A 26,866-nucleotide genomic window follows, 5' to 3' on the forward strand; every position below is an offset into this window, starting at 1 on the left:
TGTAACACTGAATGTGTCTGGGGGGCCTGGAGGGCAACGCCTGATGTTGAGAGCCCAGCGTGCCCAAATAGAGGAAAGGGTCCAGCGTTGGTCGGCCCGGGATATGGGATCCGTTCTGACTTTTAGAAAACCTGGATTCTTGTCAGTAAGCTCGTGGGGCCCAGGGAATTTTTTAATATTCAGAATGTTATGAGGCGGAGAAAATATTCAGAATATTTGGTTACTGGGACACTCAAAAGAGCTGGGTATAACAAGATATAGGCTCTGTGAGAGAGTTTGTTTTGTGCGTGGTTTGACCCAGGGGGACCTGGGAGGTTTGCGATTTGGGGGAATCTGCCTGTCCACGATCACAATTGAGCGCACCTTGGATAATCGCTCCGCGTGCTTTCGGGGCCTGGGTAAGTGTCTAAATTTTAATGAACCTGATAAGTGGCAAGGAAGCTTGGAGATCCCCGGGAATGAACGCCCCATATCTTCATGGCCCACCAAAAAAAAAAAGGGGGGACCAGAAATCGATGCGTTTTGGGGACCAGAAATCATCCTCTCAATTTTGTGGAACTCAGGAGATCAGAGCGCAAACTGTTTATGATTCAGAAGGGGGATCGGCGTGCTTTGGGTGTAACGCCTAAATTTTGGTGGAGGTATGGGAAGCAACGTTCAGACCCTGAGGGTCCCGGGGAAATGGCTTAGTGTGTTGCGGAGGTGGGGGTGCCTAGGATTCTTTGTGGAAAATTTAGGAAACCCAGGGTGAGGCCAATACAGTTGTGGAACCCAGCAGATAATGCCCCGAACTCTGGTGAACCAGGGGAACAGGGCTTCAGTGTGGGGGGCCCAGAACAGGGGTGGTAAGCTTGGGAGCCACTGTCGTCCAAAATTACGGGGACACAGGAAGAGAGCTCCACTTGTTTGGGAATGATGCCTAAATGCCAGAAGAACACTGTGCACATTCTGGGGAGCCAGGCGAATTGGTCAGCCTGACCACAGGACCCAGGGTTAATGTTTAAATCTTCCCGAATAGGGTTTGCCACTGTGTAACTCTGCAGAACCTGGGGGTGGGGCTGGGGGGTATATAAAATTGTGAAGAGCCTGGGAGAAAACACCCAATGAGTTTGGGGACCCAGGCCACTAGTGTAAACGTGGGAAAGCCAGTGGGGGTTATGCGTTTTCAGATCCCCAGAAATTAATGTGCAAAAAAAACCCAAACCAAACCAAAAAAAAAAAAAAAAAAAAAAAACCCTTGTGACCTGGAGAAATGTTGAATGTACTGGGGGGACCTGAGCAAGGCTTAAATTTGGAAGAGACCAGAAAATATAATGTCTGCGATCCGGAGGAGCGGGGAAGGTGCTGGGTGGGTTGGGACCCTGGGAATGGAGGGCTGCGTTTGAGAGGTTGAGCTCCGGTGCCCGGGGAAGCACCCGCCGCTGGGGATCCGCCGCCCCCGGGACTCGCGCGGAGCAGTGGCGCCCTCCCCGGGGGACGCGAGCGCGGGTTGCGCGGCGGCGGCGGCGGCGGCGGCGGCGGCAGTAGCAGCAGCTCCGGGGCTGGTGCGCGGGACTCCCAGGGGCGCCCTCCACCCCGGCTGGCACATGGCTTCTCCCGCTTTTGCCTCCTGGGCCATGAGAGCGCTTCCGTGCAGAAGCCCGGCCGGGCGGGCGTCGGGGTGGAAGGGAGAAACCCGAGAGCCGCGGGGGAGCGATGGGGCGCTGCTCCCCCGACGCTCCCGGGGCTCCGGGCTCCCTGCTCGGCCGCCTGCGAGGAGGCCCGCGGGCTCCCCGCCGCCGCCGCGCCCCACGCGCTCCCGCGCTGCGAGCCTAGGCGAAGCCGCGGCCGCGCCGCCGCCGCGGGCAGGCTCGTCCCCGGCTCGGTTTGGGGGCCCGGGAGCACCCCCGGCGGCCACCCCCTGCTCGCCCCGGCGCTCCGAAGAGCGCCGTCCGGGCCTTCCCCAGCCCCCAAACGAGAGCGAACCCAGTTTTGTTCTGGTGATGCGGGAGAGCAGAAGGCCTGGGAAAGAGGAGAAGAAAGTCGGGGGAAGAGATGGGGGGAGGCCTGCACGGTGGCTGGGGGTCAGGGGTCTCCTTTCGTTTTTCTCGAAGAGAATTTTCACGAAAAGCCTCCCTCTCCGAGCTGTGAAAGCCTAGTTCCTTGAAGACAAACACTGAACCCTACCCAGCCCCAAGGCACTGGCGGGAACTGGATCACCCCTTCGGAACTGGGCAGTGTGGGAGGTGGGGGACAGCCACCTCAGGGGCATCTGTGGGTTGGGGGCGCTGCCAGAGAGGGGCTGCTGCTGGGGGCAGCAGGATGGCGGGGCCTCCGACCGGTATGCCGGCCGTCGCTTGTCCCCGCTGTCACCCCACAGAGGGACCCCAGCTAGAAGGGGGACACCTCAAAGCCTGACACTCTGGGAAGGCAGGGGTTAAGGCCATTGGACAGGTGTGGGGACTGGGCAGGGCTGAGGCAGCCCTTTCACAGGAGCTTGGCAGGACAGGGAGGACACCCCCCCCACCTATGAAAAAAAACAGCCCATTTTCCACCCAGAGCCCAAGGCACGTGGGGAATGTTCCCCCTTCAAATTCCAGTCCGTATCAATCACCCCCGTGTCCATTCCAAGAACATCTGGCCTGTCTCGCCCCCCCTCCCGCCCATCACTGCCCCCCTTTCCCCCTCCACCAGCCTTCTGCAGTCCCCCGCGTCCCTGGCTTTCAGGCCTATGCCTATAGGAGGGAAGGCGAGGCGGGAGCCTCCGGAAGGGAAGCCTGGCTGCGTAGCTCCCTATTCTGTGGCAACTTGTAAATTGGGGGCGAGGAGTATTTTTAAGTGCCTGTCTGCGGACCCGGCTCCCTGGGATCCCAGAGCAGATTTCAAGTCCTGGATGAGGGCCTCTGCTGCCCTCGGCCCTGCTCTGGTTTCCCCACCTCTCCTCCAGTCCTACTTCCCAGGCTGGGGGTGGCGGAAGGCTGGGGTGAGACGTGTGTCAGTGGGGCTGCCTGGGCGCACCCATGCCAGCGGCCCTCTGGTGAGCCACTCCCCTGCTTTGTGCCCTGAGCAGGCGCCAGCCCTGGAGAAGCTGCCGCCGGTGCCTGCAGACCTGGACCTTGCAGGTAAGACGGCTGAGGCCACCTTGGGGTGCCAGGCTGGGCCATCAGGGCGAGGGGAGGGGGGCAGAGATGCACTTCCTCCCCGTGAGGGGCTGCCTGCTGAACCCTCGCCTTATTTAGTCACGAGTTCGGCTAAAGGGGCAGGGTTGTCGGGGGGCAGATCCGGGTCGCTGCGGGGCTCAAAAAGGGCACTGGCCGCCCCCAGCCAGGACCAGCCACCCAGGTCGCCCCGACTTCCGGCCCCCCACGGTAGGAAGGGACCTGCCAGCAAGCGGGGCATGTCGTGGGGCTGGGATCTCCCCCAGCACAGGGCTTGGCTGGCAGGAATTCAGCCCCAAGCGCCATTCCCCCCCACCCCTAACGACCTCCCCCCCCACCCTGCAGCAGCCCTGGCCGCCCCTCTAGACCTGCAAACCACATTTCAAAGAGAATAACCATCCCCCCAAAGATTCGGACTCACCCCAGCAAGCCCGGCCCTGCACCCAGGCCCGCGGCTCCAGTGCTCCTGCCTTGCCGGTTCCCTCGCTCCCGCCCGCCCTGCAGCCGGCCTTTCCCACTCCCCGGTTTCCTCCCCCGGCTCTGGCTCCGAGCTGGCCGCCCCCCCCCCCTCCCTGGGACTAAGCCCAGCATTTTACAAACCGGGCTCGTTCTCCGAGAGTCCCCTGAGCGCCCCTCCTTCACCCCCCACCCCGCAGGGCACCCGCCGCTGGGGGCAAGGACCCTGCCCTCCAATCTAGGAGGGACACCCGCTCCGGTCAGCCCAGCTAGAGGCAGGGGACCCAGGCCCCAGCTGGAACGCCAGGACCCGACGGCGCGAGCCACCCCAGGCACAAGGCACCACAAGCCACTGATCAATAAACCAAAAGTCAGAAGTACGTATGGGTCGGTGTGTGGGCAGCAGGGGAGGGGGCCGAGCAGGCGCCCTCGGGAAGGACCGAGGCGTCGCCACTATTGTACTATTTTATGTAGTGTCTGAACTAAAGACACCTTTAAAAAACGTTCTTGGTTTCTCTCTCGGATGCGCAGACCAGCCTGCAAGGGGGCACCTGCTGGGTCCCCCACTGCAGGCCCTGAAGAGTGGCCTCTGTCGCTTTGGGGTCAGCAGCAAGAACACAGACCCACCCACCTCCACCTCCAAAGCTCTCGGCGAGCCTGGAGCGAGCGTCCCTCTAGGGCAGCTTAGCCTGGGCCCCCACCCCGGTACCTGATGCGTGAACCCTGCGGCCACCACCACGGAGCTGGCTCCAGAAGTGTCCAAGGAGGCTCTGGCCCCTGGGCCTTTCTAGTCACCCCCCCGCGGCCCCCACGCACACACAGGAAGCCCCGCCGGCCTGAACACAATGGAATCATGACAGCAGCACTGAGAATGCCTCTCCGGCCTCTGGTCATACCTCACTCGCGCCTCTCAATTCTCAACAGCCAGGAGGGCTGCGACTGTCGCCCACTTTGACAAATGGGGACACAGAGAGGTCAAACCACTGGTGTGAGGACCCACAGCCAGCAGCCCAGGACAGGGAGGATGGGTCTCACATGCCCCAGCTGAGCCCAGCTTTCCCGGGGTCCCCTATTCCTCCCCAGCATATGAGTTTTTCCCCCGGTGTGCCCTCCTTCTTCCTTCCTCCTCCAATTCTGTCCTCACCTTGACCCCCTCCCTGGCTTCTCCTCTACGCTGCTCCCCTCCCCCTTCCTCTGTCCTTCTTCTACCAGGAGCTCCCCTCTGAGGACCATGCTGCTGCCCAGACCGCAGGGAGCCCCCCAGGGAGAGAGGCACCTGGAGCCGACCACCCGAACCCCAGATTCCAGCTGTGTGACTCTGAACACACCCGCAGCCCCTCTGAGCCTCCACTCCTTGTCAAAACGGGGATGGGAACTAAAACTGCCCGGGGGGCTCTGAGCACCAAAGGAAATCAGGCCCCTGTACGGAGGCTGCTACGCAGAGATCTGTACCAGGGGACACTGGGTCCTGTCCTGGGAGTCTGGAATCACTCACCTCTGCGGGGCTGGAGCTGACTGCCGGCTTCAGTTCTGAGAGGGTGGGGATCGCCTGGGCCACAGGCCGCAGCAGCTGACCTCCGGGCTGGGGTCTCGGGTGGCTCTGGCCTGCTGCAGCTCCGGCTTGCGCTCGGGCTGCGGCTCAGGCTGGGGGGCAGCCTGGGCAGGGAGCTGACCCGCAGATGTGGGGCCTTGGGGCTGGCAGCTAGAATCCACCTCCTCTTCCTCAAGCTCAGTGGTGACTCTTCGTCCCCTGGGGAGAAGCGAAAGGGTGTCCCTAAGATGACTGCTTTTAAAACAAACCCACCCCCCAAGCCCGGGCCCTGGTCCCCTGCCCCTCCCCTGGCTGTTGGGTGGAGAGGCTGCAGGTCACCTTGTCAGGGTTTGGGCGGCGGCTCCCCTTCCGGTCCCTCTGGCTGCCCAGCTCTCCCTTTCTTAAAGCACTAGGGAAGGAGGAAAGTGTCCACAGTTCACCCGGAGCTGGGCTTCCACAGCCAAGCCTGCAGAGGTGCCCACGGAACGGCAGGACACCCCCTTGTTGGACAGGCTGCCCCTTCCTGCTGTGGACTTCTGCCTGGGCATGGGGGCTGGGGGCTGCACACCAACAGCCTGCCTTGGGGGATCACAGCACACGCTATCAAAATTCTCCCGTGTACTCCCCAGCATTCCCACCTGGAATGGAAGCAAGGAGGGGGAGCTGGCACACACCAAAGGACGCAGCTCTGCCTTGGGAAGGCAGCTGAGAGTGGGGGGAAGCTGGGCTTCTCTGGGGAAATGAACCTCTTCCCCACAAACACCACCCTGGCCGGACGGAGGCGTCTGGGACCCTGGGTGGTGGGAAGAAACACCTCATGCACAAAGTAATGGACTCCTGGCGAAACTACCCAGGGCAGGGGGAGCTGGGAGGGGGCCCGGGAGAACACTGTCTGGAGGAGAGAAGCTTTACTTTCTAAATCCTGCTGTGGGGCCCCAAGGGGCATTGCCCCTTCATTGTCCTTCTCACTCTCCAGTGACATGGTGGGATTCTTTTGGGGGGGGGGTTGTAGGGAGTGGGGAGAGAGGAGGGAAGCTTTACTTTTTAAGTGGCATCAAAAAACCAAAAAACAGCTCCAAAATCTCAGGGCCCCGCCCCTCTGCAGTGTCCTGTTTGTCTTTGGTTGCCGTCGGGGAGGGTGGGGTGCAGCAAGAGGGAATTTCTCACGCAGAAAAACCCTGCCTTTTACATTTGCAAAAACAGCTGTGCCTTCCTGCTGAAAAGAGCAGCCCTACCCTCCGCCTCTGCCCCTCCCATTTTGCAGAAGCGCGAAGGAAAACTTACTTTCCTCGCAAAAGACTCGAGGGCTCCGGGCAGCCCTACAGAAGAGTCCCTGTCCACCTGTCCTTCCCGTCCCCTCCGAAGTCGAAGCTCGCCTGCGTCCTCTGGCGCAGAGGTCTCTCTGCTCCTGTTAACTGCCCCAGCCCCAAGCCCCCGGCCCACCCACGCCTGAAAGATCAGAATGCAGCTTTTCTCACACACTCAAGGGGGAGGGAGGGAAGCCCAGTCACCTGTACTCTAGCCGCTGCGTAGTCCCCGAAGCTCCCGGGCGGTGGATAAAAAGGACTGGGGAGTCTCTGGTGCCCCAGGCTCTCTGCCGAAACTGCCCGGGTGATGGTCCGCCGGCCGGGCCAATATTAGCAGTCGCCACCAAAGCAGGGGGGGCTCTGGCTGTGCTGCCCGGACCCTCCAGCCGGCTCGCCGCAGAGGCGGAGGAGGGGGACGAGGCTGAGGCTGGAGAGACGACGAAGGGCACTTTCAAAGTGTGCATCATAACAGGCCCCTGGAAGCAGGGGAGCCTCGCCGCCACTGAGCACGGCACCTGCTCGAATCCCAGCTGAAACTATACTTTCGCCCCTCACCTCCTCGTCCCCCCCACGCCTTTCCTCAAGCCCCTCCAAATTTGGGTAGCTTTGCGCCAACTTGGTGGTGCCGGGGCAGCTGGCTCTGGCACCTTCCCACGTGAGGGCACAGCGCATTAGGGGGTGGAGATCAGGCCCACCCCTAGCCTGGCAGAAAGGCGTTTGTGGGCGTGGGCGTTAGCCGGAAGCACTCCCTTCCTGCTGGAAGGTGGGACTCTTCAGAGGGGGTGGAGAGTGGGTAGGGCCTCACTAGATTGACACTTGGCAGTCACTCGACACCCTGGCATGCCAGTGGGCGTGGCACGGGTAAAATGGGGGCGGGGCATAATGGGGAAAAAGCCAGGGTTCGAGAATGGTCAGAAAAATCTTTCTTCATGGGCTCCCCACACAGCTGCAACACAATGCGGCCATGTCCGTCCTTCTTCCAGAGGCAGGGGACTCACCTGGGAGTTTTCTCCCTTCCCTAGTGGCATCTGATACTACCCCCTACACCCTACGTGTGGTGCTGGGCACCCAAGGATGCTGAAGCAAATGGAAGGCGGCAGGTAGCGAGCAGCAGTGTCCTGCTCACAGGTACCCCTGGGTGGGACGACTGGGGCTCACAGTCTTTTGAGCTTGGCGGAAACTCCAGTTGAGGCATAGACTCGGAGGTGTCAGAAGCTGGTGGTGGTGGTGGTGGTGGGGACCCAGAGAGAAGTGCTGCCTGATTATACACTAAGCCTCACTGGGAACTTAAACTTTCCTGAGCCTTCAGGTAGAGCAGGAAGCAGATCAGAGACTCACTAAGAGGCAAAAACACGTGCTGTTCCCAGAAGACCACCAGTCCACACCCTCCCTGTGCCCCTGCACCCCAGCTTACCAGCCTGTGTTGGGGGTTAATTCTCCCCTCTCCCTTTGTCTTTCAAGCCCTCACCTGAACTTCCTTCCTTAGCTGGAGGTATACATCATCTGGTGGGAGGACAGGGCTTTCAGTGGGGAAGAGAGTCAGACTTGGGGGGACTCAAATCTCGTGGGGGTGTCCTAAACAAAATGCAGATGCCCCAGAGCCATACCATCCTCTGGGAGGAGGGCAGGTGGGCCTCCTCACTGGTCTCTTGGGTGGGGAAGGATGCAGGGATACTAACAGTCCTGAATCAGGTCCAGGGCACGGAGAGGGGACTCAGTGTGAAGCAGCCCACAGTTGGGGGGCTGCAGCAGTCACGTGCTCACGCTGGCTCTGCTTTGGGTTCTGTGGCTTTGGAGTCTTCACAGCCTGTGCCACACACCTATGCCCGCCCCCCCCCCCAGACTCCAGTGTCCGCTGCCGGATGCCCAGATGTCACAAGGAGCTTGCAGGTCCCTACAGAGAAACGTATCTGGGACTTCCCAAGCCTCAGGTGGGGCTAGAGAGGGTGAAGGGCTGACCCCACGTCAGATGATGGGGTTCCATGGAAGGCCCACCAAAGGGGGTGTCTTCAAATTGAGAAGGTGGGCAGCTAAGGGGTTGAAAGGGCAGCAGCCTTTCAAACCCACAGATCAAACTCTTGGAAATGTGGAACCTCCCACCCCTAAAACAGTGTATGGAATCTGAGCTCTGCCCTAGTGAGAATCCCCGTTTCTGGCACAGCCCCAAAGGGGATCTCACCAAGGCAGGGCAGTTTTATTCCATCAGAACCTTGAAGCCCAGAGTGTTTAAGCAAAGGAAGGCGAGCAGAGAAAGGGTTTCAGGGTGGGGAGCACCCATGGGGGACTAGCTAGGCCATGGTGCCACTGAGTCAGGACTAGAAGTGTTGTGGGTGTGAGGGCTGTGACCCTCGACATTCCATGTACTGTCCATGGTGGGAACACATGGCCTATAGGGGATACAGGGTAGTGGGAGAGAAGGGACAAATTCGGGGTGCACCTCACAGCATAAACGTCACGGCCCCACTGCCTCTTAGGCCTGAGAGAGGGTTATCCCATCCTGGGCTTCTGGTCAGATCCTAGTTATGCCTGAGAGACTTAAAGGACCCTTAGAAATTCCCTAGTTTCCTCCACTTGGCTGCTTAAGTGGCCTCATGCTGACACCTGGTGGCCAATTCTAGAATCACAGCGCCCGGCTCAAAAGTTCTTCGGAGCGGCAATCTTGGGGGCACCCTGGGGAGAGGGCTGGGGGCAAAGTGACAACATTCTTCCTGCAAGGGGGAGGCCCCCTGCAGTGTCGGGGTACTGGTGGGCTCTGCACCTTTGCGCTTGGATCTGAGGCTCTCCTCTGCCCCCGCCCTGGCATTACAGAACTGACGGTGGAAGGAGGCCCAAGGGAATTCCTCTCTGGCGGTTCCGATCCCAGGGGTGTGGCGAGGTGATGCCTAGAGTACAGGTTAAACCCGGGACGCCTTCCCAGAACATCCGCTGTGTTCTGAGAATTAGAGAAAACTGTATTATGTTTATATCAATAAAATCAGATTCGTTACTGAGAGGCTCTGGAGCAGAACGTTTGGGACCCCCATCCTGAGGCAGGGTCCCCGAGACCAGATTCAGGGGCTGAATCTTGCGCCCGCGACCCACAATCCCCGCAGGGCTTTCCAAATCTGACCCGAGCCTGGCACCTTGTGGCCACATCGAGAAATGCACCCGCAGCCCCAGAAAACACCTGGCTGTCCTAGAAATCAATATTGCCACGAGGATAACAGAAGAGCCACTTTACCAAACCTGAGAGCCGAGAGAAGAGGGGGGAGGAAACGGAACCCCCATGCTGAACTCACCAGACGTCCCGAGAGCCCCGCACCACTGGGACCTGTCTGACCCAGCCACCTCTGTGCGGGCAGCTGGAGAGGCCAGGGTGAGGCCACCCCAGGGCAGCAAGGCCACAGTGGGAGGGCCGGGGGCTCATGCTGTACCACTCACACTGCGGTGTATCCAGAAGGGGAGAGGAACGGGCACGAGGAGACCTGGAGGCTGACCCGGCTCAAATCCCTGCTCTGCGGAAGGACCTGGGCGAGCCCGGGCACCCCTGGGAGGCCACGTGCCTCTGACCTCACAGGCTTGACATGCTGGTGCCTGAAAGCCCTTAGGTCAGCGTCCAGCACAGACCACGTACTAATATGTGTTTGTTATTGTTCATCATTATACTCTCTCAATGCAAAAGTATGTTTGCCCCTGACTCCCCTGACCGACGGCACTAGAACCTTCTTTCCTGGGTGTTGGTAGCTGAGTCATGGCCCCGGCTGGTCCTGGGTAAAAGCGGCCACCTGAGAGGACTCTGGAGTTTGGGGGGAGGGGGAGTGGCCAGGCAGGGAGTCTTGCCCTGTCGCCGGGCACAAGGGAGCCCCGGATCCCCTGGGCCATGCACATCCCTTCCCTCATCCTGCTTTCGGCCTCATTCAAGACGTGTGAGCCCTCCACGACCCCAGCCCCGGGCCTCCTCCCTTGGGGAGCTGTTCTTCCTGGCAAGCCCCACCCAGCACCCCGACATGCCCACAGGCCACCCCTGCTATTGAGGAGCTGCTCCTTTCCCGTGGAAGACGCATCAGCGGCCTTTTGCCTCTGCTGCCCGCAGGGGCAGCAGCCTGTGGAGCACGAAGGCCCAGAGAGGGGAAGTAACGGGCTGGAGATGCAGAGCTAGAGGCCGCAAGACGCGGCCTGCGCCCGTGGTCCTCCCTCGGCCTCCCTCACCTACACGCCTGGCCCGCAGAGGACAGCGCGGTGCATGCCGGGTGCGTGGGGGCAGCCCGAGACCACGGCCTGTCCTACTGGGGAAGGAGCTGAGAATACAATTCAGAGGACCTGCGGACACCATGGCAACGGGCCTGGGGGGTCCCCACTCACACACATCGCCCCACTGGACCCTCACCACCAAGGCGGGAAGAGTCTCCTCGGGTTCCCTTTTGATGGATGAGGAAACCGAGGCTCAGAGATGCTATGTTACTTTCCCAAGGCCACACAGCCATGGGCAGCAGAGCAAGGACTTAATCCCCAGGTGCCTGGCTCACCAGCTCTCACCCTTCAGCCCTGAACTGGCCCGAGTGGACCCTCCTGCTGACCCCAACATGCTGAGGGCGTTCGGGAGGTGAGGCGTCCACAGGACTTGACCCATTGTGTCCTCCAGACCTCAACCTGCACCTTCTTTTTGGCCAGGGCCTGGAGGACGACATCTCCGTGTGAACGCGGCTCCCAGTGTGGCTCCAGGGAGGGTGGCATGGACTGCATGTGCCCCACGGCAATCCCTGGGCTTGGTTTGCACCTTCGGCCGTGACAGCCAGATGCGGACACGATCTTAAGGTCTAGGCTCCTGAATGTGGACACAGGACTCTTCCTCCAGGAAGCCTCCCAGCCTGCTTGGTCTGACCTCCTCTGATCTGTGCAGCTGGAGTTGGGGGCCCCCTCAGCCCTCCCCTCTCCTGTTTTTCCTCTAGCTCTTCCTCCCACCCGGAGTCTGGCCTCTCTGCCCTCCCCGTTCCCACAGCTGGACCCGGGTCCAGGAAGCAACCCCAGCAGGTGACCAAGAGCAGACCCATCGTGTAGGCCTCAAGGGAGGAAGCCCATCTTCCATCCTCTCCCTCTCCCTGACCCTTGGAGGGTTTCTTGGACAGGCTGAGTTTGTTGGACCTCAGGTGGGTGCCAGGGAAGGCCAGGGAGACCATGGAAGGCTATGGAGGACCAGAGAAAGCCAACAAAGGTCACAGAGGGCCAGAGAGGGCCAGTGAGAGCCAGGAAGGGTTAGGAAGGGACAGAGCCTCGGGTTCAGAGCCGGGGCCCCCATGTTCACCTCCTCCCAGCCCTGTTCCTGCTGCCCGCTGAGCTACCACGCAGGCCTGACCCGCAGCCCAGAACCTGAGGCCCAGAGAGGGAAGGGGGTTTCCAAGGTCCCCCAGCAAGTGGGCCATGGGTGTGGGAGGGGCAGGCAGGGTGCCCCCAGGGAGGCCAGGCTGGAGCAGGGCCAAGTTCTGAAGTGAGGATGGACTTTGAAGAAGAAAATTGTGTGCTTTGAGACGCAGTGTGAACGGCCTCAGGCTGCAGGGCTGCCGGGCGCCGGCTCTGTTTTCCAAAAACACAGATGGACTGGGCAGGGGGTCAGTGAGGCTGGCGGAATGCGCTCCTTGCCCCCCTCCGCCCCCCCATCCCCGCCCCACGAGGTTCTGATGGGCCAGCAGCGTGGTCCACATGGGGCTGCAGAAGGTGGGGCACCCGGAGCTCACAGGCTCTGGACCCCCAGGCTGTGGAGGCCCACCTTCATCCCTGGCAAAGCACAGAGCCAGACTTGGCTGGGAACGACCCTGTGACCTTGACCCTAGGTCTACGTCTCTGAGCATCTCTGGGTGAAGGGAGCCTGGGAGGCAGCACCCACTTGCAACCCCCTCCTGAGGCTCCGGGGGTGCCCCCAAGATCCCATATCTCAGCCCAGTGCTTTGGAGGGTGGGGATTGTGGAGTGGCGGACCCAGGCCCAGCTTCTGGGGATAGCCTCAGGGACCCATCTCTGGGCTCCTGGGCGGGGATTGTGGAGTGGCGGACCCAGGCCCAGTGCTTTGGAGGGCGGGGATTGTGGAGTGGCGGACCCAGGCCCAGCTTCTGGGGGTAGCCTCAGGGACACATCTCTGGGCTCCTGGACACTCTCCCAGGGGTCTCCGGGTCAGACCCCCGACAGCGGCAGGTGGAGGAAGTGGGAGGTTTGAGCCGAGGTGGGGTGGGGCTGGCGGGCTGCCTGGGGACGGGGTGGAGCTGAGGACCCGGGGGTTGGGGGCCGGTGCTTGGCTGGGGAGTGGTGGGGAGCCACCTCCGCTGGTCTCCACTTTCGAAGGACTCTGCCTCGCTGTTCCTGCACCAGGGCCAGAAACAACAGTGCGGGAGGGAGGGGCGTGGCCGGTGCCCCACCGCCCTGCTTGTCTGTTTATCTCCACGCTCCCAGACCCATGACCACCCCCTACCCCCAACATTCTTTCTGGAACTGACCTCTCTCTCCTCCCAGCACCGGGAGGGGGAGATGGGGATGGACATGGGAAAGAGCTAACCCTGACCCAGCTGGACCCCCGCCAGAGGCCTCCTGGGCCCAGGGTTCCTGGCCCCAAAGCCCCCGCCTCACGTGAGCCTTCTGGCCCGAGTGGCCAAGGTGGCTACAAGCAGAGCGAGGGGCCGCCTGGCCTGACGGCGACAGCCACCCCGCAGCCCCCAGCCTCAATTGCCCCAGGTCCTGGAGACCCTCAGCCAGGGCTCCAGCTCGCACGGGTGCCTGGCTTGCTCAGCCAGGATGGGGGCCCTGGAGGAGGTCGGCCCCAAGGACTTCCGGCCCCAGGTCTCTGATTCTAGAGGGTCAGACTCTCACTGGAGACGTTTCCAGAATGTTGGGGGCCCAGAACATTTGTCCAGCTGCTCCCCCAGGAAGCCTGGGCCCGTGAGGGGGTGTGTGTGGGCTTGAATGGGGGGCTGAGACCTCGGCACCCTCTCCCCTTCCTTAGCCTCATGGCCTCCAGAGCCCGGGGCGGCCAGCCCGTTGGGCATCCCCCGGAGCCCCTGTGCCTGCTGGCAGGGGGGAACGCGGGCGGCGTGGGCAGCAGACCCCTGCGGAGAGGACCACTGTCCAGGACAGTAAGCCCAGCACAAAGTGGAGTGTGGCAAAAGCGGGGCTTTGGCGCCCTCTGCTGGTTCTATCTGTGAATGACCGCTCTGACCGCCTTGCCCGGCGTGGACGGGTGCCCACCTGGTAAAACCGACCGCGCAGGGGACCCCACCCTGCCTGGGTCCCGGGCAGGCTCCCCAAGGTGGGGGCTCACAGCCTAACTGGACACAGACACCGGCCGGGCTCTGCCGGGGCTCTGCCTGGGGGGCCTTTTCCAGGAGATCAGGCCCTCTTCCCAGCCGGGCCCCCACCGAGCACCAGGCCCGCAAGGGCAGAGAGCCCACCCCAGCATCCTTGCGTCCACCTCCCATAGCCCTCAGGATCTGCTCAGGCCCGGAGAACAGCGAGGACAGTAAATATTTACTGCCAACAGGAGAAGGCAAATACAGCCCCAATGGCCAGGTGGAGCTGCCAGTTCATCCCTGCCAGAAGCAGATGCAATCCGGGGAGCCAGCCTGGAGGCAGCCACACAGGCAGAGTGTCCTTAGTGGGTGGGCACCAGAGGGCCTGACCCCAGCCTCTGTCTCCCCATTAGGAACACAGGGGCAAACAGCACACACCCGCCCCCCACGGCACGCGTGACAGTGCAACACGGAAGACGCAACAGTGAGGGAGTGGAACGTGTTGGGGGGGGCTGCTCTCGGCACTTGGACCCCACTGCCCACGTGAGGGTTACACACGGGCCTGCACACCGCTGACAGCCACCGCCAGCCGCATGGGCCAGTGGAGCCCAGGTCCCAAGGGCAGGCCAGGTCTGCCCTCCAGTTCCCAGAAGGGGCGGAGCCTGGGCCTGGGTTGGGTGGCAGAGCCCAGGTCTGCGGGCCTGGCTTCCGTGGGGCGAAGTGGGGGGGGGGTCCAGAAGCGGGGGCACCTGGGGTTCAGTGCCCAGGGCGGTGCCGAGCAGGAGACTGGGTCTGATCCCGCCCTCGCCCCCGGGGTCCTGGCGGCCCTGGGCAGCCGCTTCTCCCTCCCTCCGTGACCCCGTCCCTGCTGGGTGTATGGAGGACCCCCACCCCAACTGTTCGAAAACACATCCGCTGGTACCCAGGGGCTGGTGGGAGCGGCTGGGGCGGGGCGGGTCCTGGGCCTCAGAGCGGCAGCGGGTCTCAGGAGGGGAAAGGAAGACAGGCCCCAGCCCAGGCAGGGCGCGAGGGCCACGTCACACCCTGACCCGCCACGTTCCCCACCTGGTGGGCTCCTCTTCCGAGCCCCCACCACCACCCAGCGCCAGCCGCGCTGAGAGTCCTGCTGGCCGGGAGGGCCCCGCCTGCCCCGGAACCCCAACGGCCTCCACCTTCTCCACAGAGTCTGTTGGCACCTGAGGGGGAGGGGGAGCGTCCGAGTCGTCCCCAGGGTCTCACTGGCTGGCAGGGCCTTGAGGGCAGCCTGACTCCAACCGGCCCACTTCCCAGCCCCAGCTGCATGCAGCCCGGCCTCGGGCACCCACATACCTCAGCTCCTGCGGGGTGCCCCTGCCTCCACCCGTGCTAATGGGCCGCCTGGGTGATCCCATGGGCAGCCTGCCGCTCACCCTGGCCACCCCCCCTCCCCCTCCTCTTCCGGGTCCAGTGTCCGGCCATCCACCTGCCTGCCCAGCCCTGGCCTCCACTCCAGGGGCGGGGCCTGCTGGGGGCCTGCAGCGTCTCCCCTGGGGTGGGGGGACCGGGGTGAGAGCCTCGGGGTCACAGGGAGGGCCGCCCAGCCGGCTGGGTACCAGGCCGGCCTCTGAGTGGTCTGCGGCGACCGGGGCCCAGGCAGCAGCCCCAGCCTGGCCACCCCGAGCCCTGGCCCGGGCGGAGCCTTCAGGAAGCCTGCAGATTGATTTGGTCTCTGAGCAGCCGGCAGGCTGGCCAGGCCTTGGTACGGCCAGGTCACCCTCTGACCTCCCGGGCTGTGACCAGCCCAGGCACCCCTGGGCTCTTTGGCGTGACCGGCAGCGGCCTGGGCGGGTGCCCCACGGAGGCACCCCGTGCAGCAGTGGGGCACTGAGGAGTGGGGTGTCTGGGCCCCCGAAGAAGGAGCTCACCACCTTGGGGGGTACTGCCATGGCCCCTGGTGCCTGTCTGCCCGCACACCTGTGGGCAGCCAGTGTGTGACGCAGAGAGAACAGAGAGGGGTCTGGGGCAGCGCCCCCCCCACCCCCGTCACCAGGGCCTGAGCAGGTGGGCCGGCCTTCCTTGCCCCCACCCCCAGCAGCGCCTCAGCCCCCCAGGCCACACAGACGACAGCAGCAGGGCTCATTCAGGGGGTTTATTGACCGTCAGGGGTGCGGGGGAGCGCGGTGCTGGCCGCCTGCCTGGAGGGGGCGGCCGCCTGCCTGGAGGGGGCGGCCGCCGGGCCCTAGTTGCAGTAGTTCTCCAGCTGGTAGAGGGAGCAAATGCTGGTGCAGCACTGCTCCACGATGCCGCGCTTCTGCGGGGGCCCCTCCAGGGCCGGGGGCTGCAGGCCGCCGGCACCGGGGCCTCCACCCAGCTCCACGGCCCCCACTGCGGGGAGAGACGGTCAGGCAGACGGCGCTCCCCTGCCCACCCTGCCCGGCCCTGGAGCGGGACCCTGAACAGGTGCCCTGGCGCCCATCACAGGCCTGCCCCGCCCCCTCCCCTCCCCACAGCCCGCCCAGGACGGGGCCCTCTCCCAGGGTGATGGGGCGTCTCCCACAAGCACCACCATGGCCGACACATCACCCCGAGACCATGGGCACCCAGGACTTGACTCACTTCAGAAGATTCCTCCCTGGAGCTGCCCTCGGTGGGGAGGGGAGAGAGTGGGGCCAGGGTGCTGGGCGAGGCCGGGGCGAGAAGGGAGGGGGGGAGGGGCAAGCCCACCCTCAGGCGTCCTCCTGGCTCACCCCCAGGGAGCTGGTCACCTTTAGGATGTGACCAGGAGGACATCATTTTCCTTTTTAAAAAAGTCCCTCCTGACCTCCCACTGGGTGCCAGCTGGAAGCACCGGGGCGGCGGGGCAGCGGGGCTCACCCTGCGGGCCCTCCACCTCCCGGCGGGCCTTGGGCGTGTAGAAGAAGCCACGCTCCCCGCACACCAGGTACAGCGCCTCCACCAGGTGGGAGCCGCACAGGTGCTGGTTGACGAAGGCCCGGGCAGGGGCGGGCGCCCAGAGGGCCAGCAGGGCCAGCAGGGGCCCAAGGCGCAGCCACAGGACCATGGTGGGGGCACGAGGACCTGGGGGACAGGCGGGGGTGAGGCCAGCGAGGGGGCGCCCGGGACCCCCAGCCGGTGATCACCCCCAAACGCTCCAAGAGAGGAGCCCACGCCCTCCTGCCACTCAGCGGAGCTCGGGCCTGGGGCCCCGAGGCACCGGACCCGGGCGGACGCAGAGCCCGCAGGACAGACCTGCTTGCTGACGCCTCGAGTGAGCTCGTCCCGAGGGCTGGGGGCTGCTGGGCCCCGCCAGCTTTATAGCCCCGACCCCTCCACCTGGCCCATTAGGGCCTCAAGCGGGTGGCAGATGGCCGGGGGCTGAGGCTGCAATTTCTGGATCATTTCCCCGCTGCTGGGTCTGCAGGAACCTCTCCTTGGTCGTCAGCACCTCTTGGGGCCACAGGGTCATTAGAGTCTTAACGAGGGACCTAATGCCGAGCTGTCCCCGCTCACAGCTGGGGGCAAACGCCTCCACAGGAGCCGCACCCCACCCGGCCTCGCTTGGGTCCCATCTTCCATGTTGGTCCGGGGAGTGTGGCCAAGAGAGAGGACCCCTGCCCGCTGTCCCTGGGTCTGCCCTCGGGGCCCCAGAGGTGGTCCAAGGCCATGGGTGGGCAGTGAGGGAGCGTCTCCTTGGCTCACGGCCCCAGCCTCACCCACCCCAGCGCTGAGGCCCGCTGACACCCCCAGCTCCCTGGGGCACTGCCGAGGGGGCTGAACTCAGGGACCTGCAGCCGTGAGGCCCCTGAGGCCGGCCTCTGTTCCTCACCTTCAATGTAGGGGCCACAGGACGCGTGGGTGGGGCCCCGCCACACCCCGCCGAGGCGGCCTCTCGGACCCCATCCCTCTTCCTAGAGCCCCGCCCATCCCCCCGTGCTGACCCCTTTCAGACCGGCCCCTCGGCCCCATTGCATCCTTTGGCTGCTATTTGCGCCGAGCCCCTGTGGTCCCTCCAATCCCCTGGACAGGCCCCTGGAGGGAGGCCCGGACCCTAGCAGCCCCCCACACCGAGGAAGGGGCTGGACCCTGCCTTCCCAGGGCGTCATGATGTCCGGAGGCCCCTCTGCCGCCAGGGGAGATCTGGGGGCCTCTTAGAGAGAGGTGTGCAAGGTGGAAGGCTGAATGACGGAAGTCCGCGGTGGGAGGGCAGACCCCAGGGCCCAGGAGGGCAGGAGGGAAATGAGGCCGGCCGTTAGCCCTTCCCCAGGGTCTCAGTGGGGCTCACAACCATCAGAAGTGGTTCCATTTGATGCCTCACAGGCTAAAGGGACACAGGTGCAGGAGGGCTAGTCACAGACAAGGTGCTTGAGGTGCAACTGATGGAAGGACAGACCACCAGGGAGGGCTGGGACAGAAGGCTTTGCCCAGGAGGGTCTTGACGGATGAGTAGGAGTTTACCAGGATTAACATCCTAAGAGCTTAGAGCCAGGGTCCTGGTGGTGGGAGGGGGAGGTAGGGGGAACCAGAGGAAAAGAGCAGGGCCTGGAAGATGGGCTGGTGTGTACCTCCTGCAGGAAGTAAGGAGCCAGCCACCTCCCAGGAAGCCCCAGGCTGCTTGCTCCGAGGGCCAGGGCCAGGGTGGGAAAGGGGACACCCTGGGCTGGGCCAAACCTGGAGGATTCTGGGGGCTCTAGCTGGAGGGCCAGGTCCAGACCTGTCGAGTAAACCAAGCCCAGAATCCAGCCCCCCGCCCCCCTTGCAGGGGAGACTGAGGCCCAGAGAGGTTACCTAGGGGCCAGCTCAGCCCAGAATCCAGCCCCCCGCCCCCCTTGCAGGGGAGACTGAGGCCCAGAGAGGTTACCTAGGGGCCAGCTCAGCTGAACGCTCCACCAGCACACATTGGGGGGGGGGGGTTGCGTTCCCAGGTCCTGCTTTAGGTGGGGTGGGGTACGGGGATCAGAGGCAGCTGTGCCTTGGACACCCCCCGTTCCTCTGCTTGCTCTCACAGGCTGGCCCCTGGACCCCCGTCCTCCTCCTAGTGGGGACATCGGGCTTGCGGGGAGGGCCCAGCCTGCAGCCCTGCCTAGGAGACCACGGCTGTGAGCCCTGCCCCCGCAAACCCAGGCCAGGCCCCCACCTCCATGCTGCCCCCCCCCACAGAGATAGGACAGCTCAGCCAGGACCCCCTCAGCCCTCGAGCTGCTGGTGACTCAGCACAGACGAGCTCCCCTGGGCGAGCAGGTGACCCGGGGCTGCCTGGAGGAGGGGGCAGGCAGCGGATGAGCCTCTGAGCAGGGATGGGGCAGAATGTGAGGGGCGCAGGGCTGCGGGCTGAGCCCGGTGCACAGACACAGACACAGACACAGCCGGGTAGGCACCCAGAGGGATTCTTTCTTTTATTGAGAACGGGAGCAGGTGGCACACGGCACAAAGTCACCTGCAGCAGAGCTGGCAAGCGGTGGGCGGGGCAACAGGGTGCCCTCCAGCAGGGGGATCTCTGGCGGGCTCTCGGGGTGCCCTATGAGCCAGCCCTTCACGTGGGCGGGGGCCGGGGCCGGCGGGGGGAAGGCCAGGAGACCTGGGGCCGGCCTAGGGGGGCCTGCGGGGTGGCGTCCCGCGTCTAGCTGATGGCACTCAGGGCGTGGGTGAGGGCGTGCAGCTCGTCCCGGACACCATCCAGGGCGCGTCGGATGGCGTGGGGGCTGTCCAGCACATCGATGGCCAGCGTGTATGGGTCGAACTTCACGGAGAAGGGGCGCTGGATGCGGGAGGCATAGCTCCTGGGAGGGGAGCCAGCAGGGACCCTCAGTCACCCAGTGGGGATGAGCCCGAGGGTGGGGGCCCGGGTCTCCGTCACAGCAGCCTCAGAGCTCCCGGGACTTTTCAGAGCCGCCTGCGCCCCCAGAGCTCATTCTGTCCAACCAGCCAGACAAGGTGGGGGACGGAGGCCTCCTCCAAGGGCTGGGGGCTGTTTACGGCAGGGAGGGATGGGCCTTTTCCAAGCGAGCCTCTGCGAGGCACTCCAGCCCCCCCTGCTCCTTCCCGAGGCTCAGCCAGGCCTCCTCCCGCAAGAAGGTCTCCAGACCGTGCGCCCCGCAGGGTCCATTGCATCCCTGTCCCCAAGGTTGTGTGTGGTATCCAGCCCCCACCCCCACCCCCACTGCAGGCACATAGATCCTGGGCCTCAATCTCCCCGGTGACAACAGGAGCCTGGCTGGAAAGAGGCCCCTTCCGAGGGCGAACTGGCGGGCCCTGTCGGGCTCTGCCCTCCCCCCCGGGGAATGCTGGTCACTGCACCTCCAGCCCTGGAAACTCCCTGCTACCCCCAGGCTCCCCACCCGGCCCTCAGTCACCCCGGCCCTTGTTCTCTGTCCCCAGCACGGCCCCAGCTGCTCAGAGGACCTGGGACTGGGAAGGACCCCGCACATCCATCTTACAAAGTCAAGCTTCACCTCCTCAGAGCCTGGCCTTGGCCCAGCCTTGACGTGGCCACCAGCCCCGCAGGTCTCCCCACCCCAGACTTTTTGGGGGTCCTGCTGCGGGAGGGGTGCTGTAACCTAGGTGCACAGTTTTCTCCACTGTGCAGTGGGTTCGGACGCCCAGCCTGCTGGCTGGCGCTTCCGGTTCAGGGAGACGGTGGGGGTCTCAGCCTACCTGAGTTTGTCCTTGGCGTCGCTGAAGCTCTCAGACACGAAGTAGACAGGTTGATAAGTCTGGTCCTGGTAGGGCTGCACGGCCGCTGCGTCGGGGTCGAAGGCCCGGATCTCGGGCTCCTCAGACAGGGAATGCTGGCGGGAGGCCAGGAGTGGGCGGGGGTGGATCTCAGGGCCCCGAGGGAATTGGAGCCCCTTGGCCCGACTCCACGGTGGGCTCTGGGTGTGGATTCATACCCTCCCCTCTCCACTGGGGGTCCTCCCGAGGCCTGGGGACAGTGTGAGTGGGACGGGCAAGGACAAGTTTTCTTGGCCCCCCTAAAAGGGCAGCCCCAGCCTCCTGGGAGGCCCGAATTCAGAAGGCACGGCCAAGGTCACCCTCCCCGTGGGGACCCGGGCTCCAGCCCCTTCCTGGGGGGTGCGGGGAGCGTCTCACCAGGAGCTCCCCATAGGAGGACAGCAGCCCCGCTCCGTAGGCCTTCACCTCGCCGTTCTGTTTGCACAGCCCAAACTCCACGGTGAACCAGTACAGCTGGTGGGGGCAGTTGGCAGAGTCAGCTGAGAGACCACAGCACAGGATTCCCCACTGACCATGGCCCCAGGCACCCACCACCCAGGCAGAGGTGAGCCAGGCTCCGGGCGGTCAGGCCGTGAGAAGCGGAGACCGGAGCCTGGACAGGAGGGCCCAGCCTGGACCCAGCGTCCTGCAGGGGAAAGAACCCACCGTGGACAGCTTCTCAATTTCTTCGTCCGATGCCCCCAGGGATGCGAGGCCGATGTCCTGTGGGGGAGGGAGAGCTGAGGGGGGAGAGGCTCAGCTCACCATGGCTTGGGCGCCTGTGTGAGGGGAGGGTGCTGGGGCTGTCTGCAGCCCGTCCAGGGGCCTCCTGGGCACTGCCGGGGTACAGAGACCCTCCCAGGGTGCAGGGACCCTCCTGGGACGCAGGCGCGCTCCCGGGATCCGTCAAGGGCCCAGGACCGCTCCCTGCCGTTCCTCGGAGAGCCAGCAGGTGGCAGCACAAGCCGCGGCACTCCGCCCCCAGCTTGTCCTCTGCGCACCGTGATCCCCTGACCCTCCGGAAGGGATTCTTCCCCGTCTTTGTTCCAAGGTGGTCTTCCCAGAACGGCCCGCCCACCCCTCTCTTCCAAGACGATGCAGTCGCTCTGAAGTCTCATGACCCAGGTGTGGGCGGCATCCAGCCTGGGGGTGGGGAGGGGCAGGCAGCGCCCATCGCCGCAGGTGCCACCCCCCAGCCCCTCGGCTGACGCCCAGCTCCTGAGGCCTCGAGGACACACCTGGGAGAACTGGGCGAAGGTCCGGTCGGCCAGCATGGGCACGTGCCCCAGCAGCTCGTGGCAGCAGTCCCTGTGTTGGGGGCGGACAGCGGGTGGGGCTGGGGGCCGGGCCGCAGCCTGCCCCCCTCCCCCAGCAGCACGCACCGCCCCCGTCCTCCGCAGGCCCCCCGCGGCGGGCTGGGCTGGGCACTCACGGCTCGGGGGAGTGCATGGGTGAGGAGGCATGGCGGATGTACTGGGTGCACTGGAACACGCGGAAGGCCAGGCTGGCCAGGAAGTCCCGGGCGGACAGCAGGCCGGCCACGGGCCGCAGCTGGAAGCCGGTCCGCTCTGCAAGGGCGGCGGGGGGGCGGTCAGCGCGGGTGGGGCCGCCGGCTGGCCACCCCAGGCCCTCCCGCCGGGGCCTCCACAGCGGCGCACCCTTCAGGAAGCGGGAGACGTCCTCCAGCTGGGGGATGCTGTCCTCCCGGTACCCGCAGAAGTGCTCCAGCAGCTCGAAAGCCTCCAGGTGTTCCCGGCACGCGTGGGTGGCGTAGAGGCCCCGCAGCGTGGTGTAGACCTCCTTCCTGTGGGCGGGGGAGGGGGGGCTCAGGCTGGCCGGGTGCCCCCCACTCCCAACCTGGCCCCCCGCCGCCTGCCCCAGACCCCTCCCGGCATCCGGCAGCCCCTCCCGTGGGCGCTCTGCTCTGCCCCCTGCAGACCCCAGGCAGCCTCACACTGCAGGCCTCTCCCTGGCTCCAAAGACGCTGGCCACTGGGAGTGGATGTCTCCCACCTGCAGCTTTGGGGGGTTTCAGGGGACCGTGGGGGGGCCTCGGGAAGTCCCTCCTCCACCCGGACTTGGTCTGTCCTCTGGAGGCCACCACTCTCCACGCAGGGGTTCTGGGGGTCTTCCCGGGCCCTCCTCATTCCCCACCCCGCCCCTCCCCAGCTGCCATCATGGGGTCTCACCAGGTGGCAGTCTCCTCGGCCGTGTACTCCACGTGGGGAATAGGGTCGCCTCTGGGGAGGGGGTCAGCAGTTAGTCCAGGCCCCCTCGGGGAGGGCGTGTGGGGGGTGGACAGGAAGGGTCTGGGCTGAGCGACCCCGGCTGTGTGGCCACAGCAAGTTGCTTAACTGCTCTGTGCCTCCGTTTCTTCGGCTGTGACTTGGGGACCCCGAACCGGTGACCACGGTGACAGTGAAGGTGATGGCATTGGTGATAAAGGCATCCCTCCCTTCCCCCCACCCAGGTCTAGTGTGAGGCCGCAGGACGGGGTCTGGGTCTCAGAGAATGAGGTCCCGAGGGGGGCCCTTACTGCTTGTACTGGAAGGCGATCTCAGCAATCAGCTTCCTGCGCTGGCGGTACACCTGGTCCGAGAAGCCCTGACGGCAGAGTGGACGCCATCAGCCACCGCGGCCTGCCAGCCCTCCCCACACCCCCAGCCCAGACGTGACCTGTGATACCGGCGGGCGCCTGGCGGCTGCACCCAACCAAACCTCAGGGTTCCACCAGGAGCCGGAGGCAAACAGACACCCCGTCCCAAGCCGGGGTGCACGCCCACCGCCCCAGCCATGAGTACGGGAGCAGATCGGGGCCCCGGCTCACCGGATGGTCCAAGTCCAGGTCAGGGTCAAACTTGGTGACCAGGTGGTGACACTTGTCCAGCTCAGAAACTTTCCTTGGGAACCAGAGGACTGCACGCAGGAAGGAGGGTAGAAGGACCAGATTGGGTGTTGGGCTGTGGTGGGAGGGCCCCCCTGGAAACAGCCTCCCACTTGCGACTGGGGGGCTGGAGGTGACACAGGCCCGGACACAGACGAGGGGGATTGGGGAGGGCCAGAGCCAGCAGAGAGGGCGCCCCAGGCCGTGCACGCAGTCACTGGGGTTCCCCTGTGGGACCCCTTGCACCCCGATGTCTCGGGGTCACGTGGTCGCCCTCAAGGGTATAGGGGCAGCCTCACCCTTGTTCTCCCCAGCGCCCCGCACATCTTCGGCCACGCGGCGAAGGGAGCTGAGCAGGGTGGGCAGGGCGGCGCTGGGTACCTCACAGCGCACGAAGTACTCCAGGTGCAGGCCCCCTGCCTGCGGCTTCTGGGCGGGCCGGGTCTCCAGGTGGTGGATTTGGGCTTCAAATGTCTTAGGAGCAAAAGCAGGGAGAAAGAGGGAGGGAGAGATGGAGAGACAGAGACAGAGACAGAGACAGACAGAGGGGGAGGCGAGGGCGCTGGGAAGCAGGCACCGGGTCGGCCCGCCCTGCCCTGCCCTGGACGCCGGCAGCCAGACTCAGGCCCGCTGCTGGCCGCCTGGACAGCTTTCAGCTGGGAAAACGGCTCTTGTCTAGCTGGTCTAACAGGGGTTGTCACAGGGTCCCCCAGACCCAGCGTTTCGGGTGGGGCCTCCTCCCAGGCAGCCTGATTTCCATCCCTGGTGGCCTCGTCCGAGACCTCTAGACGCCCGGGGCTGGGGGTGGGCCCTGATCCCACTGCGGGCAGGTCGGGAGGCTCAGGCCCCGACCAAGCAACACTGAGCGCGGGGGGGAGGGGTGGGTGCGCTCCCCTGCCAGCTCCCATCACCCAGCAACGAGGGAGCCTCAGTCTTCAAGGCCCTCGGGCCATCGCGGGAGCTTGGGAGGAGTCGGCTGTAATGTCATTTGGGTGCGTGTGCTGGGGTCCAGCAGCTAACGCCATCAGCTGTCACATGAGCCCAGCCCCGCCAGGGCCAGGCGGGCATGGGGGGCCCTGCGTCCCCGGCTGCCCTGGGGGACCCACACCCCCCCTGCCCCCAGGGTGGGGTGCTGGGCACGGGGGAGGGCGGGGGGCTGGGCTCAGGGAGCTCCTGAGAACAGAAGGGTGTGGCGAGGGGCTGTGAGCCCCCTCCGCACGTGGCCCCCTATGCTCCCTCACCTCAAACACCTTCACAGCCCGGGACAGCGCGGGGGGCTTGGTGGCCCGCAGGGTGAAGAGGAGATTCAGCGCGGCCTTCCCGGCCCGTCCCCCCAGGGCCTCGCCCGGCTCCGCGGCGGCGGCGGCGGCGGCGGCGGCGGCCTCCGCCTTCTGTCGCTCGTTGCGGGCATCCTGGATGAGGCTCTGCCGCCTCCCGACGAAGCGTGGGGACTGTGGGGACAGATGCGCCAGCTCCCCCTGCCCTCAGCCGGACCCACAGAACCTGGGACCCAGCTCCAGCGTCGCGCCTGCCAGGGGCCGCAGTGGGGGAGGGAGACAGGGAGGGCGCTGGGAGCCACAGCTGAGGGTGGTCTGTGCCCTCAGGCCACATCTAACCGGGTTAGGTGATGAGGGCTGCTTGGGGGCTGCCCTGCTGCCCCCCGGGCTGCGCAGGGCCAGGGGACATGGTGTCTGGCCCCATGGAGTGACCTCTCCTCATGGCCCCATGCCCAGCCCTGCCTCACAGCCCAGGGGCCCTGGCCACACCTTGTCCACAGCCGGTCCCGAGACCATGAGCCCCCGGGGTCAGTGCGTCTGCCCACCCCCCCCACCCCCGGCCGGAGTAGAGAAGAAGCCCCCTGTCTGGGGCTCATCATTTGCAGCTGAACTTCCAGGAAGCTTCTGGTCTCTTGGGTCTTGGAACATGGCAGGGGGCCGCGGGGGAGCCCCCCCAGATCTCCCACTCTACGGCAGGCGGGGTGTGGACAGAGCCAGGGGCCTGGGGTGAGCGCTGCCTACCCCACGGCCAGTGCCCTGAGATGGTGTCTGCAAATTAAATTTCTAGGACCCAGCCCGTGTTTCCATTAAAGCTCTATAAACAAGAGCCGTTTTAAACCTGCAGGGAGCTGATTATTCCAGGCCATCCCTGAGGACGAACTGGAGACCCTCTTCCAGGCCAAGAAGCCCCCAGTTTTCCAGTCTCAGAGGGGAGGTGGCCCAGCGGGTCTTCCCAGCACAGCCTCCCTTGAACTCGGGGGCTCCCAAGTGGGGGGCCAGGCCTTGGGGGCCATCCCTGGTGGTCAGGGAGGCCCAGGGTTTCTGGGCAAGGGAACAGGGGAGGTGGGTTTCAAGACAGGAGATCCCACGTGGGACATGGAATGCGTGGCAGGTGGATGGGTGAATGATGGATGGACAGCTGGACGGATGGATGAATGGATGGTGGATGGACAGGCAGATGGTGGGTGGTGAATGGACAGGTAGATGAGGGATGAACAGGTGGATGGTGGATGGACAGGTGGATGGGCGGGGGATGGATGGGAATCACCCTGGAGCTCAGACCTCCCTTCAGCTCAGCAGAACTGGGGCCTGCACCCCTGTTTGCCCAGTGCCCCCCACCACCTTGAGCTGCTGCAGGGCCCGGGACACTGTTGCACACACACTGGGTCCAGCAGGACCCACCCATAGAGATTCAAACGCCCGGGCACAGGGGTTGCCCACGGAGTCCGGGCAGGGGAGGTGCTTGCAGCCAGGACTGGACGCCAGGCCTGGGTCCAGGGCGCCCATATGGACCCTGAGCCTGGAGCCTCCCTCCAGCCTTCAGGGGACACCCCTGGGCTTCTGGTTCGTTCCGGCCCGTGGGCACCAGCCTGCCTCTTACCATGATGGCCTCAGCCTGCTTGGCGTCCAGCTCGGAGACGGCCCTGCGGAAGCCCTTGGCCTGCGGTGAGGCAGCGTTGGGGGTGGGCATGATGCCGGCGAGGTCCGGGCTCCGTCTCCACAGCCCTCTGCCGGGCGGCCTCTTATAGGCTGAGCTGACGTCAAAGCCCCTCTGGGTCCTCCACCTCCCACCTCCTCTGCGTCCCCCTCCTGCTGCCGCCTGAGGGAGGTGGGGTGGGCGAGGAGCACGGAGACGCAGGAGAAAGGGCTCTGTCCCATTAAATCTAATTGCATCCACCGTCACAGGCACCCAGGCGGGCGGCCGGCCCTTCCTCTGAATCATCCGGGCTCCGGCAGGCGTGCTCCGCAGGGCTGGGTGCAGCCAGGCCCCTCGGCCCACACCCGAGCCGGGTGATGGGCGGGTACACGGGGGGGTGGAGTTCTGGACACCCCACCGTGCTCGTGACACAAAACCCTGACCTTTGGTGGCCATCGGTCCAGAAAGCCAGGCTCAGACCTCAGATGTCAGGAGGCAATTCGCTTTTCCAGAAGATTCTTCACCAAATTTCCCAGCAGGGTCCCGAGGCATGTTCCGGTTAGATGTCCTCAGCGGGCATGTTATCTGCCCTCCCCCCCACAGGCACATCCAGCATGGCTCAGAGTGTTCCAGAAGGGCACATCCTCCAGGGTGCAGGAGAATGAGGGACGCGGGGGTCAGGGAAGTCTCTAACAATTGTCCC

At 64.7% G+C, this 26,866-nt stretch overlaps 2 protein-coding genes across 2 annotated transcripts; both read right to left on the minus strand.

Annotated features, from left to right (window-relative positions):
* Positions 1-15,898: 15,898 nt before the first annotated feature.
* Positions 15,899-16,720, minus strand: INS (insulin). Its single transcript, XM_030833078.2, has 2 exons — positions 16,534-16,720; positions 15,899-16,044 (listed from the first exon to the last, which is right to left on the minus strand). The coding sequence occupies exons 1-2, from the start codon at positions 16,718-16,720 to the stop codon at positions 15,899-15,901; spliced, it is 333 nt and encodes a 110-aa protein (XP_030688938.1).
* Positions 16,721-19,164: 2,444 nt separating this feature from the next.
* On the minus strand, positions 19,165-26,217 carry TH (tyrosine hydroxylase). Its single transcript, XM_030833079.2, has 13 exons — positions 26,128-26,217; positions 24,492-24,701; positions 23,550-23,724; positions 23,194-23,282; positions 22,903-22,970; positions 22,556-22,606; positions 22,026-22,171; positions 21,800-21,935; positions 21,606-21,675; positions 21,034-21,090; positions 20,746-20,841; positions 20,311-20,444; positions 19,165-19,436 (listed from the first exon to the last, which is right to left on the minus strand). Exons 1-13 carry the CDS (start codon positions 26,215-26,217, stop codon positions 19,277-19,279), a joined length of 1,482 nt encoding a protein of 493 aa, XP_030688939.2. The 3' UTR covers positions 19,165-19,276.
* Between the last annotated feature and the right edge of the window lie 649 nt (positions 26,218-26,866).

The sequence above is a fragment of the Globicephala melas genome, chromosome 8, assembly GCF_963455315.2.
Source record: "Globicephala melas chromosome 8, mGloMel1.2, whole genome shotgun sequence".
Lineage (NCBI taxonomy): Eukaryota > Metazoa > Chordata > Mammalia > Artiodactyla > Delphinidae > Globicephala > Globicephala melas.